Source organism: Peromyscus californicus, unplaced genomic scaffold (genome assembly GCF_007827085.1).
Source record: "Peromyscus californicus insignis strain IS unplaced genomic scaffold, ASM782708v3 Scaffold_5__1_contigs__length_169319896, whole genome shotgun sequence".
Classification (NCBI taxonomy): Eukaryota; Metazoa; Chordata; class Mammalia; order Rodentia; family Cricetidae; genus Peromyscus; species Peromyscus californicus.
In genome coordinates, this window is record NW_026294573.1 from 42,178,279 (window position 1) to 42,195,012 (window position 16,734).

Sequence of the window (16,734 nt, forward strand, 5' to 3'; positions counted from 1 at the left end):
GCACATGATACCAAGCACACTTTCACAAGATAGTTCTAGAAATAAAATACAACTCAACAGACCTTTGACACAAGGAATATTTAATACAGTTTACATTGTGACGATATATTTTAATTTAGTCAGTTATGTTTCTATTTTATTTATTTTTATTTATTTTACTTGAGTCATAGTTTCTCTGTGTAGCCCTAATCATCCTAGAACTCACTCTGTAGACCAGGCTATCCTCAAACAGAGAGTTCTGCCTCCCAACTGCTGGGATTAAAGGAGTTCCCCATCATGCTGGCCAGAGTTACATTTTAAAATTAGAACTATCTTTTTTTTTTTTTTTTTGGTTTTTCGAGACAGGGTTTCTCTGTGGAGCTTTGCGCCTTTCCTGGAACTCGCTTGGTAGTCCAGGCTGGCCTCGAACTCACAGAGATCCGCCTGGCTCTGCCTCCCGAGTGCTGGGATTAAAGGCGTGCGCCACCACCGCCCGGCTAAAATTAGAACTATCTTAAGGTGAGAGAATCAGACACTGAATCCTAGTACAGCTCCCACTGTCATTTTAGTTCAGTTTGTTTTTAAGATAATAGTCTCACTGTGTAGCCCTGCCTATGTAGACTAGGCTGTCTTTGAACTCAAGAGAGCCACCTACCTCTGCCTCTTGAGTACTAGGACTAAAGGTTTGTGTCACCACACACACAGCAGCTTCTAATGACTCAAAATTACAGTGTTGACTTTCTTTCCACCTCTTCCTCTTTTTTAAGTTCCTGGGGAGTTTGTTCTATAGCCCAGGCTAAATTCAAATTTGTAAAATGTTAGGATTACAGCAGTGCGATCCCATGACTGGGTTGTTGTTGGCATTTCACTAATTATTAGCTAAATAATGTGATTCATGAGTGTGCAACCTCTACCACTGGACTATAACATTCTCTCTCCTGTGGCTTCTACTATGAAGAAGGAACATTCTCTTCATCAGAGAATTCTACAGTATAATGCAGAGGTTAAACACTAGCAAATGTAAGGATAGAAACCCATATTTTCAGCTTTACTTATGTTGTAAAAAAATGCTTTTCAAAACTGAAGCCTCAATACTTATATAGTTTATACATCAGAAAGTGTTATCCTGGATACACTTACAAAAGAAAGATACTTACTGCCAACAAAAGGATCGGACTGAAAGAAATCCAAGTTTGGATCTGCAACTGGATCTGTCAGTGAAACTTGATTCTACATTAAATGGATCCTCCTAGAAATATTTTTTAATTAAAATAGACCATTTTAGTAACCAAACATTTAAAAGATAATACTTCAAATGACCCCACATTTAGATCATATACAAACTTTGAAAAACCAGTAAATATTCGTGGAGCTACAAAGAACATTGAAGACAGGAGTGACAAAACAACTGAATGCATAATTATCTTCACCTCTTTGGAGTGCTTGTCATCATCCAATCTGGGACTAACTTTCTCATTACCAGCTGCAGTCACAACTTCGTTTTCATCACAAGGTGCTATTTCAGGACTACTTCTCACCTACCAAAATACAAATGTGAATATGAAGGACTAAAGATCTTTTGTCTCGGGCTGGTGAGGTGGCTCGGTGGGTAAAGGCACTTGCTTGTAAGCCCAACAACCTGAGTTCAATCTCCAGGATCCACTTAGAGGAAGTGAAAACCAACTCCTGCTAGTTTTCTTCTGGATTCCACAGGAACATTGTAGCATGTCAATATCCACCACCACCTCAGAATTGGGTAAGTCCCCCATCAAACCCCCACCCACAGGGTTTCTCTGCGTAGTTTTGGGTCCTGGATCTCACTCTGTAGCCCAGGTTGGCCTTGAACTCACAGAGATCTGCCTGCCTCTGCCTCCCCAGTGCTGGGATTAAAGGCATGTGCCACCGTTGGCCCGGCGTGGGTAAGATTATTTTAAGAACATTTTTTTCTGTGAGAGAGAGAGAGGGGGGGGGGGGGGGCGGGGGAGGGAGGGAGGGATGGTGGACAGACAGACAGACTGACTGACCTTACTGTGCAGTCCCGACTGGCCTGGAACTCACTATGTAAACTAGACTGACCTCAAACTGAAAGAGATTTACTGTGACTTCTGAGTGCTGGAATTTAAAGGTATGTACTACCATGCCTGGCTAAAAACATTTTTAAACTGTATGTATAGGGGTGTTTTAATATTTATTTTGGCATTGGGGAATCAATCCCAGGGCCTCTTGTATGGTATGAATACTATTTGCCACTATGCTATATGCCTAGTCCCTTAAAAAACCTTTTCATATTCACTACTAAGTGGTCAGCTCTGAACTGAAACACACACAAGTAACATTACATAGACCCAGCAGGTGGTATTTATATATTTAGGAATTTATAATAATAAATGGGTAAAGAGTGCTTCGCACATAAGCATGAAGAACTAACTCAGTTCAGGTTTGGGGCACCCAAGTAAAACCTAGGCATGGTGGTTGTATAGCTGTAACCCCAATGCTGGGGTGGCAGAGACAGGCAGACACCCCTGGTCTAGTTAAACACCAAGCTATATTTTCAGTGAGGAGACCCTGTCTACACTTGTATACATGGATGAGTGCAACCATAGGTGAGCACACTACCGAACACCCCCCACAGACACATTAAATTAAAAAAGAGTTTAACATCACCCTTAGCTACATATTAAGTTTGAGGCCACCCTGAGCTACACAACACCCTATCATTAAAAAAAAAATTAATTTTATTAATTAGAATAATTTGAACATTAGTTAAAACTGAAAAGTAGCTGGGTGGTGGTGGCACACACCTTTAAACCCAGCACTAGGGAGGCAGAGGCAGGTAGATCCCTGAGCTCGAGGTCAGCCAGAGTGAGTTCCAGGACAGCCAGAGCTACACAGAAAAACTCTGTCTCAATAAACAAAACAACAAATAAACAAAACAAAACAAAAAACCTGAAAAGAAAGAATTTCAATTGTTGGGGCTAAAGGGATAGCTCAGCAGTTAAGAATACTAGCTGTTCTTCCAGAGGACCCAAGTTCAATTCCCAACACCCACAACAGGCAGCTCAAACTGCCTGTTAATTCCATCTTCAAAGGATCTGACACCCTCTTCTGGTTTCTGTGGGCATCTGCACAAACAGATGCATAAATAAAAATTAAAATACATCTTAAAAATTGTTTTTCTTTATATTATACACAATGCTAACAAAACTTTGATCTGGGGCTAGGGAGCTATCCTATTTGATAAAGTGCTTATTGCTCAAGAATGAGGACCCATGGGGCTGGAGAGATGGCTCAGAGGTTAAGAGCACTGACTGCTCTTCCAGAGGTCCTGAGTTCAATTCCCAGCAACCACATGGTGGCTCATAACCATCTGTAATGAGATATGGTGCCCTCTTCTGGCCTGCAGACATACATGCAGAACATTGTATACATAATAAATAAATAAATCTTAAAAAAAAAAAAAAGATATCTTAAAAAAAAAAGGAATGAGGACCCAAATTTAGATCCCCAGCATCTATTCACTAAGCCAAGCATGGTGGTGCCTGCTTGTAATCCCAAGACAGGGGAGGGGGGTAGCGAGACAGATACCTAGGGCTTGCTGGCCAGCCAGCCTAATCTAATCAGTGAGCCTCAGATCTCAGTGAGACCCCATATGAAAAAAAGGTGGACAGCATCTGAGAAATGACACTTTAAAGATGACCTCTAGCCTCTACATATATGCATAAGTATATACACACAAATTCTGATCTTCATCAATCTGTGGGTGTGGCGGGGGGAGGTGGTTAATTATAAAGACTATGGAATGACTCACTGATGACTCCTGGTGTATGGTTTCAGACTCTAGATTGTTCTGGCCTTCAGCATGTTCATTGAGGTTGGCTGTTTCACTGCTGCTGGTGCTGAGGCTACAATAATCTGTAGCACCATTTACCAGAATGCTTTGTGGGCTACTGGACCAATTTGATTGGTCGTTATGATTTTCCAGATCTTTCATTTCCATGAGTCTCATTTGCATCTGCCAATACAAAGTAGAAATAGAAAACAATTTAATATTAGAAATATGTAACATACTAATAGGTATGTCCCTAGACTTACTCAAGGATGAGTTTGCTTTCTATTAGGAGAATCCTCTGGAAATGCAGCATAACTTAAGGATTTCAATAATCTTTCCCAATGAGTCTTCCTGCAATTTCAGCATCCATGTATTTGTTTTTATAAGTCTTGTGAAACCTCCAAGAATTCTGTCTCAGTATCTGAGAACTGGCAGTCTTTCAGGGTATAATTAGAAAAAGAAAGACCCAGGATACCAAAGGAAAAGATGGCCAAATAACAGAGAGGAGCTGTAGGGGAGCTACAGGAAGTTAAAGAAGATACGGGTAAGGCTAGCCAATACCCTGTGTTCTGGCACTATCTGTTAATGGGAAAGAAGAGCCCTAGAAAGTATCTTCTAAAAAAATATTAAGCCACACAAAGTCCATTAAACAAAGAATAAAGCTGTTTAGACTTTAACTATTCAAATGAAATCCACAGTGAGACACAAAAGGCAGAATTCAATCAATTATAATATATTAAATAACAGATTTTAATATATTTATTTTATATATTTACATATAAAATAATATATATTAAATAATATATAAAAAAAAACAGAAATAAGAAAACGAAATGATTTCAATGAGCAAAGAAAAGACAATAGATTTGTCCTGTCTTAGTGAGGGGTTATCAATGCTGTGATGATACACCATGATCAGGGAGGAAAGGGTTTATTTGGCTTACACTTGAACAGCACTGTTCATCATGGAAGGAAGTCAGGACAGGAACTGAAGCAGGTCAGGAACCTGGAGGCAGGAGCTGATGCAGAGGCCATGGAGGAGTGCTGCTTACTGGCCTGCTCCTCATGGCTTGCTCTGCCTGCTTTCTTATACCAAGGGCCCTCCAGGCACACTACTTGTTTCCACTTACTGAACTGATTTCCTGTTGGGATTCGTGTAGGTGCTGCTGAAGAGGTTCTAGCTGAGCCTTTCCTGACTCCACGCTTTCTTCCAATTGTGCTGTTTCCTGTTGTAGGCGACTTAGTTCTTCTCTAGCTTTTGACAGTTCTTCCTCGTAAGTGGAGATCTGAGATTCTTGATTAGTTATTTCAGCTTTCAGGGAAGAGATCTATAAGTGGAGATGAATGAGAGGAAAGGGAATTAAACGAAGAGATGTCTAGTTTAGTGGTTTGGAATTTCTGATGTATTCTTTTGGTAGTGGAAGATAATGCAGAAGGGGCTAAAAGGAACTTGGAGGCAAAAGTCTTGTGCAATCAAGATCTAGAAAAAAGCACCCCTCTAATTTCTACTACAGGGAACAGTAACTCCTGATGACCATCCCTCCAACTCCGTCATAAAGCAACTGCAGACGAGATTGTCGCTAACAAGCAGGGAATGTTTTCTTTTAAACCAAGAAAGCCATAGAAGTGGAGACTCAGTCAGCAAGCAGCCAGGCTTTACCAGCTGGGCCTCCTCAGCACACTTCTTCCTGACTTCCTTGAGTTGTTCTTCCAGCTGGGCTTTCTGCTCATCCAGCTCATCAAGGAGTTCCTGCACCTGCTGCTTCTGGGCCTGTAGTTTTTGCAGATTAACACTCTCTCTTTGAACTTCATCTTGAAGATCCTGAAACACAAGAAAATGCACACATTTATCCCTTTGAGGGCATGGAGAGGTGAATTTTTAAGTCTATTTTAAGGGAAAACAAAAATCTTGTTTTATTAGTATTTTTTATTGGGGGACTAAAGCTCTCAATTTTACATGCAGTCTTCAAGTAACCTCTTCCAGATTTACGCGTCTAGTTTGCTTACTCAAATCTGTCCTTGGATGTCTGATTGACTTCTCCAGCACGTCGAAACAACTCATGCCATTTCCCCACATCTGCTCTAGTCTCTGTCTTCTGGTCAAAACCATGGCATCTTCTTCGGCTCTTCCCTTTCTCTCTCTCTCTCTCTCTTTTTTTTTTTTTTTTTTTGGTTTTTTGAGACAGGGTTTCTTGTGTAGTTTTGGTGTGCGTCCTGGTGCTCGCTCTATAGACCAGGCTGGCCTCGAACTCACAGAGCCCCCTGGCTCTGCCTCTTGAGTGCTGGGTTTAAAGGCATGTGCCACCACTGCCCAGCCCCTTTCTCTTTTTGTCTCCAGCCTGCCAGCAAATCCTTTCCCCCAATGCTGGTGTAAGTCACTTTCATCTCTCTCAGATTGCTACCTTCCAATGGGGTATACTGCTCCCACTCAGCTACCTTTGCATGTATTTTTAGCACCTCAGCCACTAAAAACAAACAAACAAACAAAATACTTTGTCAGTTGGGGGTGGTGGCATACACCTTTAATTCCAGCACTCCAGAAGTTGAGGCAGGAAGATCTCTGTTTGAGGCCAGCCTAGTGTGCTGGCTAGTTTTACGTCAACTTGACACAAGCTAAAGTCATCTGAGTGGAGGGAACCTCAATTGAGAAAATATCTTCATAATATCCAGCTGCAGGGCATTTTCTTAATTAGTTATTGATGTTGGAGGGCCCAGCCCATGATGGGTGGTGCCATCCCTGGGCTAGTGGTCCTGAGTTCTATAAAGAAGGCAGACTGAGCAAGTCATGAGGAGCAGGCCAGTAAGCAGCTCTCCTCCATGGCCTCTGAATCAGCTTCTGCCTCCAGGATCCTGATCTGCTTGAGTTCCTGTCCTGACTTCCTTCCTTGATGAACAGTTCTGTGGAAGTTTAAGCCAAATAAACCCTTTCCTCCCCAACTTGCTTTTTGGTCACGTTGTATCATCTCAGCAATAGAAACCCTAACTAAGACATCTGGTTTACACAGTGACTACAAGGACAACCAGAACTACATAGAAAGACCTTGACTCATAAAAACAAAAACAAAACACCACCACTACCACCATCAATAACAAAAGCCCCATAAGGCCCTGGTTCAAACCCAGCACCAAAAACAAAAAGAACAACTCCAACTCCAACTCAAACACCACCACTACCACCATCAATAACAAAAGCCCCATAAGGCCCTGGTTCAACCCCAGCACCAAAAACAAAAAGAACAACTCCAACTCATGTCGAACTCCCAATGTTCTGACTTGTACGGAACAATGAAAAGGATGGTCTCATATGGTAGCGAATAGCCTTTGTCAGACCTTGAGTGAGTGTAGGGAAGGAAGAGCTGAGGATTGATGTATACAGCTACATAAGAGGAATATATGATGTTAAATAGCAAAGCAGGATAGCTATGGTTCACGGCAACTAAACATTTCAAAGTAAGTGGCTAGGACTTTCAAAGTTACCAACACAAAAAAATAATGCATGTCTAAGTAACAGTTTTGTTAATCATCTAATCGTTGCATTGTATAAACAGGCTGAAATATTATACTGTGTCCTTAGACATATGTATAATTATTATGTGTCAGTTAAAATTAAGAAAAACAAACTTTTTCCTTTTTTAAGAAGAGGTCTCATATAGTCCAAGTTGGCTTGAACTCAGATGCAGCAAAGGACAGCTAGCCTTGAACTCCAACTTAAATTACAGATATTAACAACTGGGGAAAAAAAAAAAGACTTAAAAGAGTGAAACAAAGTACAACAAATCCTCGCGTCAAATTCTATCACTTATCCACTCAAAACCTTTCAGTCTTCATCTCACTGAAGAGACAAAGTTGTCATGGGATATTTGTACACTGTGTGAAGATATATTGCTGTAATTGGTGTAATAAAAGCTGAATAGCCAATAGCTAGGCAGGAGGTGTAGGTGGGACTTCCGGGCAGAGAGAGAATGCTAGGAAGAAGAAAGGTGGGATACCAGCCAGAGGTGGAGGAAGCAGGATAGGCAGTACAGAGTAAAGGTAACTGAGCCACATAAAAGAACATCAAATAAAAGATATGGGTTAATTTAAGTTATAAGAACTATTTAGGAACAAGCCCAAGCTAAGACCAAGCTTTCATAATTAATAAGTCTCTGTGTCATTATTTGTGAGCTTGAGGCCCAAAGAAAAATCCATCTACACAGAGTCCTTAAGAACTTCCATTATCTTGAATGCCAACCCATGCCAACTGCTCCTTCCTCTGTGGTTTATTTCAGCCCTAACTGCTGCTGTGTTCCTCGAGCAAGCCTAACATGCAACCCCACCATCTTCCCACGGTCTGCTACCTCTCTCCTAGGCATCTAAGCACTTGATCTCTTTCAAGGTTTTTTTTGCTACTGTTATAGTGTCAATTTCTGACCAACACACCAACACCTCCCACTTCCACCCCTAATATAGAGAATACAGTTTTTTTTCTTTCTTCTTCTTCCTTCCCTTCTGTTGTTGTTTTTGGTGGTGGTGGTGGTGGTGTGGTGTGGTGTGGTGTGGTGTGGTGTGGTGTGGTGTGGTGTGTGTGTGTGTTTTAAAGACAAAGTTTCTCTGTGTAGCCCTGGCTGTCCTGGAACTCACTTTTAGACCAGGCCGGCTTCAAACTCAGACATCCCCCTGCCTCTGCCTCCCAAGTGCTGGGATTAAAGGCATGCACCACCACTGCCAGGCTCCAGTCTATTTTCTATAGTAGCTTTTGTGAGATAACCTATAGCCACATAGTTAATCCATTTACTTTACTCAGGGAGTCGTGCAATTATCAACTAAAGGCATTTCAAAACACTTCGATCAACCTACCAAAGAAACCCTGTACTCACTAGCAAGTCACCTCCTTTTTACTCCTGACCTGCCTTTCTCTTAATTCATATTCTCCTCTGCCCTGGGTAACCACTAATCTATTTATCAGTTCTACAAATCTATCCAATTTGGATATTTTACATAAATGTAATCATGTAACTTTTTTTCCCTAATTGCCTTCTTTCATTTAGCAGGATGCTTTCAACATTGGTTATAATTATTTTAAACAGCTTCACTGAGGAATATAGCTTATACAACACACCTAAAACCTGGTCTGTCTTTCTCTACTGGGGACTGGACCTAGGGCCTCATGCATGCTAGGCAAGCCCTCCACCACTGTTTATGTAGAGGAGAACTTTTAATTGATTATATATAAACGATTAGGCTGGCAAGATGGTTCAGCGGGTAAAGATCCTCAGGACCCACACAGTGGAAGCAGAGTTCTCTACAGGTACAGTGTGGCATGCATACATCCCAATACACATTCAAGAAGTAGGTGCTATTAGTGGTCACATACACAGGTAAAAAAAACTAAAGCATAGATGGACAAGTAAAAAAACTAGTCAGATCACTTCTCAGACTTTTGGTTAAGATTAGAGGTTTATTGCTGTGGGATGGTCTGTATGTCAAATGTGTTGCTGATTGGTCAATGAATAAATCACTGATTGGTCAGTGGCCAGGCAGGAAGTATAGGCAGGACTAACAGGGAGGAGAATTCTGGGAAGTGGAAGGCTGAGTGAGAGAGACACTGCCAGCTGCCGCCTTGATAAGCCGCATGTGAAGATGCCGGTAAGCCACAAGCCACGTGGCAAGGTATAGATTTATAGAAATGGATTAACTTAAGATATAAGAACAGTTAGCAAGAAGCCTGCCATGGCCATACAGTTTGTAAACAATATAAGTCTCTGTGTTTACTTGGTTGGGTCTGAGCGGCTGTGGGACTGGCGGGTGAGAGAGATTTATCCTGACTGTGGGCCAGGCAGGAAAACTCTAGCTACAGTTTATTTTTACCATTTTAATATTTGACATATCCTCTAAGTGCAATCAATATATTAGGTAATTTTTTATAAAGATTTATTATTTTTAACTACGTGTGTACGTGTGTGTGTACGTGTGTACGTGCGTGTGTACGTGTGTACGTGCGTGTGTGTGAGATGTGCCCTGAATGAAGGTGCCTTGGGGTTGGTATACAGGCAGCTGTATACCATCTGATGTGGTCGCTGAGCACTGAACCTGGGTCTCCTGAAGAACATGCTCCTAAGCACTGAGCTGTACCTTCAGCCCCTATTAAATGACTTTTTGTAACAGGAAATGGAATAGGCACTTTTTCTGTCCATGTGCTCATGACCAGGTAGTCTAAAACCCTCAAAACCAGTATATTTCCTGCCTGCATCACCTACATATGCACACACCCACATTGTGCCACATACCAAAACAAAACAAAACTCAGGAATTAAAAAATGGTAAAACTGGCCGGGTGCTGGAGGCACACGCCTTTAATCCCAACACTCAGGAGGCAGAGCCAAGCGGATCTCTAAGTTTGAGGTCAGCCTGGTCCACAGAGTGAGATCCAGGACAGGCACCAAAACTACTCAGAGAAACCCTGTCTCAGAAAAAAAAAAGAAAAGAAAAAAAAAGGTAGAACTGCTACCTATCCCCATCGGTCCAATTTCTTTCTCTATAACCCAAACAAAAACCTAGAATTTCACATTCTCTAATAATTTCTAGTCTTTTTTTTTTTTTTTGGTTTTTCGAGACAGGGTTTCTCTGTGTAGCTTTGCGCCTTTCCTGGAACTCACTTGGTAGCCCAGGCTGGCCTCGAACTCACAGAGATCCGCCTGCCTCTGCCTCCCGAGTGCTGGGATTAAAGGTGTGCGCCACCACCGCCCGGCAATTTCTAGTCTTTATCATCATATATATGTTGTTTTTTAAATATAAATCCAAAGAAGGAAAATATTACTTACCTAAAAAGGTCATATAAAAAAGTGTTTAGGATATAGTTATTTTTTAAGCTGAATAGAAAGATGTATATATCATCATATATCTCAGATCATAGAGCTGAAACAATTTATGCATAGAAAAGCTTCTTCATTTCTCATGCTTTAGTGTATGTTAAATTTAAGGGTTTGTTACATTTCATTAATTGTGTGTGTGTATGTGTGTGTGTGTTAGGAAGGGGGCAACTTGTGAGAGTCAGGTCTGTCCTTAACTATATTGGTCCCAGGGATCAAATTCAAGTCCCCACACTTTACCTGATGAGCCATTTTCCTTGCTGTGTATTTTACAAATTTCCTGTGACCCATTTTATTTTCTGTAATTAAGAAATGTCATGACTGCCTTTCTAAAAAACTTATTTTGTTATTTTATGTATATAGGTGTTTTGTCTGCATATAGGTAGTGTGTGTCTGGTGCCCAGGGAAGCTAGAGAAGAGCATCAGGTCTCCTGGAACTGGAGACACAGGTAATTGTCAGCTACCATGTGGGTGCTGGGAATTGAACTTGGGTCCTCTTGAAGAACAGTGTTCTTAACCACTAGGCCATCTCTCCAGTTCAGCCCCCCTTTTTAAAATAAAAGCATCGAATCTCTGGTGATTTTCCTAGTTTAAAAATATTCTTACATTACTGATTTCTTTTTATCTAAGAATTACCAACAAGATCAATGTTAATTCCTTTAATACACTGAACTATTTTTTAAAAAGCAGTATTTTTAGTGAGCAACTTAATTACAACCTCAGAAGATAGGCTTTCATAAGAGAAAAAATAAACAAACCAATATAATAAACTACCCTTTCTCTTTTACAGCAAATACTTTTACTCAGCTAACCCAACCTCACTGCCTTTCTTTTTTTCTTCACTGTAATGAAAACCTATCTGTAACACAAAAGTACAGGCCTAAAGAACAATTTATTGATAAAACACCTCTAGGAAATACTTGAACCTTAATCAACAACCATAAAACCACAACAACAACAAACCAGTATTTCTGGGGCTGAAGAGATGGCCCAAAGGTTAAGAGGACTAGCTGCTCTTCCAGAGGACCTGTGTTCAATTCCCAGCACCCACATGGCAGCTCACAGCTGTCTGTTAACTCCAGTTGCAGGGTTTCTAACACCCTCACACAGACATATATGCAGTCAAAACACCAATGCACCTACATAAGATAAATTAAAAACATGTTAATAGATATAAATTTCTTTTTTCAGCATGAAAAAAGAAGCCATCTCTATAAAAATTTCAACACAATGTAGGCACGATGGCTCAAGCCTACAATCCCAGCACTTTCAGGAGTGAGGCAAAATGACTGCTGTGAGTTCAAGACTAGCCTGAGCTACAGTGAGTTCTAGGTCAGCATGGGCTACCAAGTGTGACCTTGTCTCAAAAGCTAAAAATAAAATAAGAGATAGCTCAGCAGTTAAGAGCACCTGCTGCTCTTTTAGAAGACTTAGGTTGGTTCCCAGCACCCACACAGTGATGCTCAGTACTGTTCAGTGCTGCAGAGATCCTAACACATTCTTCACTAGCACCAGGTGTGCACATGGTCCACACATCCAAATACTCATTAAAAAAAAAGTCTTTACAAAGAAAAGCTAAAAAATAAGACAATATTAAAAATATTTCCAACACAAACCCACAGCCAAAGGATCTTTGCTTTCAGTAAACAGATGTAAAATTAAGTCAAAACTAAAAGTTGCAACTTATATGCTAATATGAATAAGAAAGAACATTTACCACTAACTCACTTACAAGACTACCCCCTCTACAAGCAACTTCTACATTATTATCTGTACCTAGATCTACTTGGCTATTTTATTTTGGCACAAATTTGCTTATCATTTGCTTTTCTTATCCTGGAACTAGATGAAGGCACAAATGCATGTCTCTCCTCTCCCTCCTCCTGCATTCTCTACCCAGCACACCCTAACTCGGGCAGTGTAGGTTCTCCTAACACTTGGACAATCCAGTAAGTACTGGAGACTCTTGCTTCTTTCTGTCCTACCAGTCTCATGAGGCTTTGGACTGTAGAGGGAAGAAGGGCAGCAGCAATGGAGAGTAGCAGAGACAGAAGGACCAAGAATCACAGTGAGACATGGTGCTGAAGTTTACTTTAGAAAACATCACAGCCAGACTCATCTAAGATGCCTCATTCAGGAATAAAAGGATATCTGAACTAGGAATCTTGACTTCATTGAGAAAGAAATTTCAAGAAAAATGTTCTGTTTTCTAGAAACTACTCAAGATACTGAAACTGACAAACTTATTGCCACCACTTTACACACTGTGAGGAGCTATATAGAAATAAAATTTAAACACACAAAACTCTTAAGACCTATTAAGATATTAAAATAACTCATCTTAGTTACCTGAGTCTGATGCACTACTGAAGAAGTCATTTAACAATTAAACCTATGGAATATTAGCAACAGGGAAAGGTCTGTCTATTTCATTAAAGAACAACACTGAGTGAAAATAAGACCACTGACATATGCCTGCAATTCTAGCATCTGGGAGGTGTAGGCAGGGAATCTTTAGTTCAAGACTAGTCTGGGCTACATAGCAAATTACAGCTGTTCTGGATTGCATGATGGAGTTCTGTCTCAAACAAACAGCAGCAACAACAACAAAAACCCATAATACAAGAAACCCCCAATGAATTTATAATAAAACATGTTTATACAACTACAAAACTTTTTCCTCAGAATAAATAAGCCAAATAAGTGAACTAAAATGAAAAACTGGACAATTAATTACTCTGAGTCACTAACTCGTTTTCCAAGTTCAAATTCTTTTAGATTTTACTCTATCTCTCTATCTACCTACCTACCTACCTATCATCTATCTATCCATCCATCCATCCATCCATCCATCCATCCATCCATCCATCCATCCATCCATGTTTTTCAAGACAAGATTTCTCTGTGTAGCATTAGCTGTTCTTGGCTGGCCTGGAATTTGCTCTGTAGACCACACTTGCCTCGAACTCACAGAGATCTTCCTGTCTCTGCCTCCCAAGTGCTGAGATTAAGGGCATGTGCCACCATTGCCTAGCTTAGATTTTACTTTATATGTGTATAAATGATTTGCTTGAGTCACACAAAACCCTGTTTCAAAAAGGAAAAAAGGAAAGAAAGTACTGAAAGCTGGAATTACAGATTTTAATCATCAGTGTTACTCCTAGTCCGCACTTCGTTACGACAGGGTAAATGAAAGCTAACTCGGTAGGTAATGAATTCTACTTGTCTTGGTCTAGCATCTCATTAGCATTGATAATACAGAGATGACTCTACTAACCAAGAACTTTCATTAACCTCAGTGTCACTTCTCAGTGAATGTATTTTCAGCCAGCATTGCTTGTTCTACACTAAGCAAGCTCCAAGATGCCTCATACTAGAAGTACCCTATGCAGAAGCCAGTCAGGAGCTCATGTTCCAATCAAATATTTTGGACCTCACAAAGCCTAGTGTTACTCTACTAACACCATTAAGGAAGATGAGCAGGTACATTATGGAGAAATTTTAGCAGTAAAACTTCTATAATTATAAATATAAATATTTGAAGATATTCAAAGACCAATATAAATTTTAGATCACTCCTAAACTGGCAATTGAAATCTTCATCCTGTTTGTTTTTCCCTACAAATGTAATAATAACAAAATACTGTCTATCTTAAGAACCTGTGTATTTTAGGATAGCAGCTGGTTAAATCTAGAAGTTGTCTATGACTATACCAGTGACTACCTACTTCAAAGTGAAGAAAAAAAAAACTTGTAGATTTTATCCTCTGTTCCCAAGCTGTTCCCAGCAATAAGTTTTAATGTTTGCATTTTTTTCAAGAAGCTTAAAATTACACAAAACAATGAAACTCAAGCAGCTTACCAGCCCACATTCATTATCAATAGCAGAAAGAGAAATGTTGGTAATAAATCTCTAGATTTTCACATCACTTTTAGGAAAATTCCAAAAAAATATAATTAATGCAGTCATCCAATCAGAGTCAACTGCCAACCACAAGTCTCTGGCTCCCTCAACCCTTTAGTGAATCATCTTCCCCACCCTAGCACGGTTCTCCTCTGTCAAAACAAAATAATGGGTCAGTTTCCACCTATTTAAAACCATCAGTACAAGTCGGAAAAATCTAACAACTAAGTAACACATTAGGAAATGCCCAGCCATGAGCTCTTGCTGGCAGCTGCTACCAGTGCCCACACATCCAACCTCCTGCACAGCACTCAGGAAACGCATCCCAGAAACATGGCTACAGGAAACACTGCTCAGTACTGTTTTTAATGTTTAAAACATTCTGTCATATTTCTCACACAGAAACAGGTTTTATTATATCCTCTATTTATAAAATAAAATTCTAATACAACACAGCAAAAATGAATTAAATCACCTTATAACAAAGTTTCAGGTATTTTGGCTACAAAGCAGTTCATAAGATATTATTTTAAATTGCTCTCTATCATTTCCCTACCAGCGACATGAGAAACAGTCTTTGAAAATAGTAGGTCTCCCAGCTGACAAAACCCTTACATGCGTGAAAAAAAGCAATTTGGTATTTGATGATGATCCAATTTAATTTTACTGGTGTAATATTATTTATATCAAGTCATTCAAAGTTATCTTTAATGAATAATATGCAGGTAAATATCATTAAAATATTTTCAAGTCTATAAATATGTGCTTAAAAACACTGCTTTCTCATTGCAGTATAATCTTTAAAGGCCAGAATTCAGAGGAACAATCATCATTTAAAAAAGAGACATTTATGTCACACAAATACTAGATATTCCCTAGACCAAATATCATGCCCATCAAATAGAAAATACATTTACAATGAATATTCCCACATCAGAAATGGAGCAGTACAGACCACTTACCTGAACCTCACTTGTCCTCTGCTTAACTGCGTCTTCCTTCTCTTTAAGGTCCTGTTCCACATTGTTCTTTTCCCTAGAAGACCAGCAAACAATGCAAGAGTATCTGAGAACATCAGCTACAGCTGGTATGGCTATCCATCCTCCTAAGCCTGAATCGCTTTTTAAATACATGTTGAAACATTCAATTTTTAAATGAAGGGCAGAATTTTCTACCCTCTTTAAATTATTTATGGAATAGAAATCAATATAAGCTCTATTTGTAAAAGAAAAAAAAATTGCTTCCTCACTAAAATGTGGTGAAAAAGGATAGATTAAAAAAGGAAGAAGCAGAAACTAATCAATGGAACACTCAGGTTTCACTGATCTCACTGTTGCTATGGTGATACTGTCCAATGAAAACTGCTGGTGAAGAAAAGGAGGAGTTGCATCAGCTCTGTATGCTTAACCCTTAACTATCACTGTCCTATTAAACAAGAATGGCTGATAGAAACAGTGAATAATATTAAGAAAAAGAGCCATTTGTGTGTTAATTTCCCTTAAGTCACCAGTGTGCATCAATTTTAGAATGCAACAACACAGAAAATGTAGAAGATTGTTAATATACAGATAGCATGCTGTATGAAATATCACATTTACTCCAAAAAGGTCTTTTGGGAGTACCTATGACCCAATTGGTCAGAATACAAAATCATGTACATTATATTTAAAAACAGTCCACGGGAGCATTATGTCTTCCCCTTAAATCAAACACACAAGTCTCTCCTTTGAAATATCACCCCAAATTCCTGTTGGTTTTTTTTTTTTTTAACAGAACTGGATTCATATGAATGTATTTCAAAAAACTTAAGATTTAAATTGTAAAATAAAGCTATTTCTTTTCCTATGACAAGTTTAACTTCCCATGTTTATTAAAACCACTCACATGTACTGCTCTTATTTTCTACAAAATGAGAAGTAAAATGCCACAGACTTCTTCAGCAATACACGGGGGTGGGGAGCAGAAGGCAATATGGAGAGGGAAGACAGCATTTCAGAAGCCCAAGAGTCTAGTATGGCAGTTTCACCTTACTAGGTCATTATCATGTTTCAAAAAACTAACATAACTCAGTATGTAACAGAACCTACATGTAAGCTCGGATTTCATTTAGCTCTATCATAAAGGAAAGTGAGGAAGTGATACCAAATATATAAGGAAGAAACTACATGCCTTAT

The 16,734-nt window shown here is 39.5% G+C and overlaps 1 protein-coding gene across 1 annotated transcript in view; it reads right to left on the reverse strand.

Annotated features, from left to right (window-relative positions):
- Positions 1-16,734, reverse strand: part of Eps15 (epidermal growth factor receptor pathway substrate 15) — a 113,728-nt gene that overhangs the window by 24,726 nt on the left and 72,268 nt on the right. Inside the window, 7 exon segments of the mRNA XM_052715063.1 lie at positions 1,137-1,200; positions 1,202-1,228; positions 1,410-1,517; positions 3,788-3,991; positions 4,939-5,136; positions 5,469-5,630; positions 15,523-15,595. Coding sequence (XP_052571023.1) covers positions 1,137-1,200; positions 1,202-1,228; positions 1,410-1,517; positions 3,788-3,991; positions 4,939-5,136; positions 5,469-5,630; positions 15,523-15,595 — 836 coding nt within the window.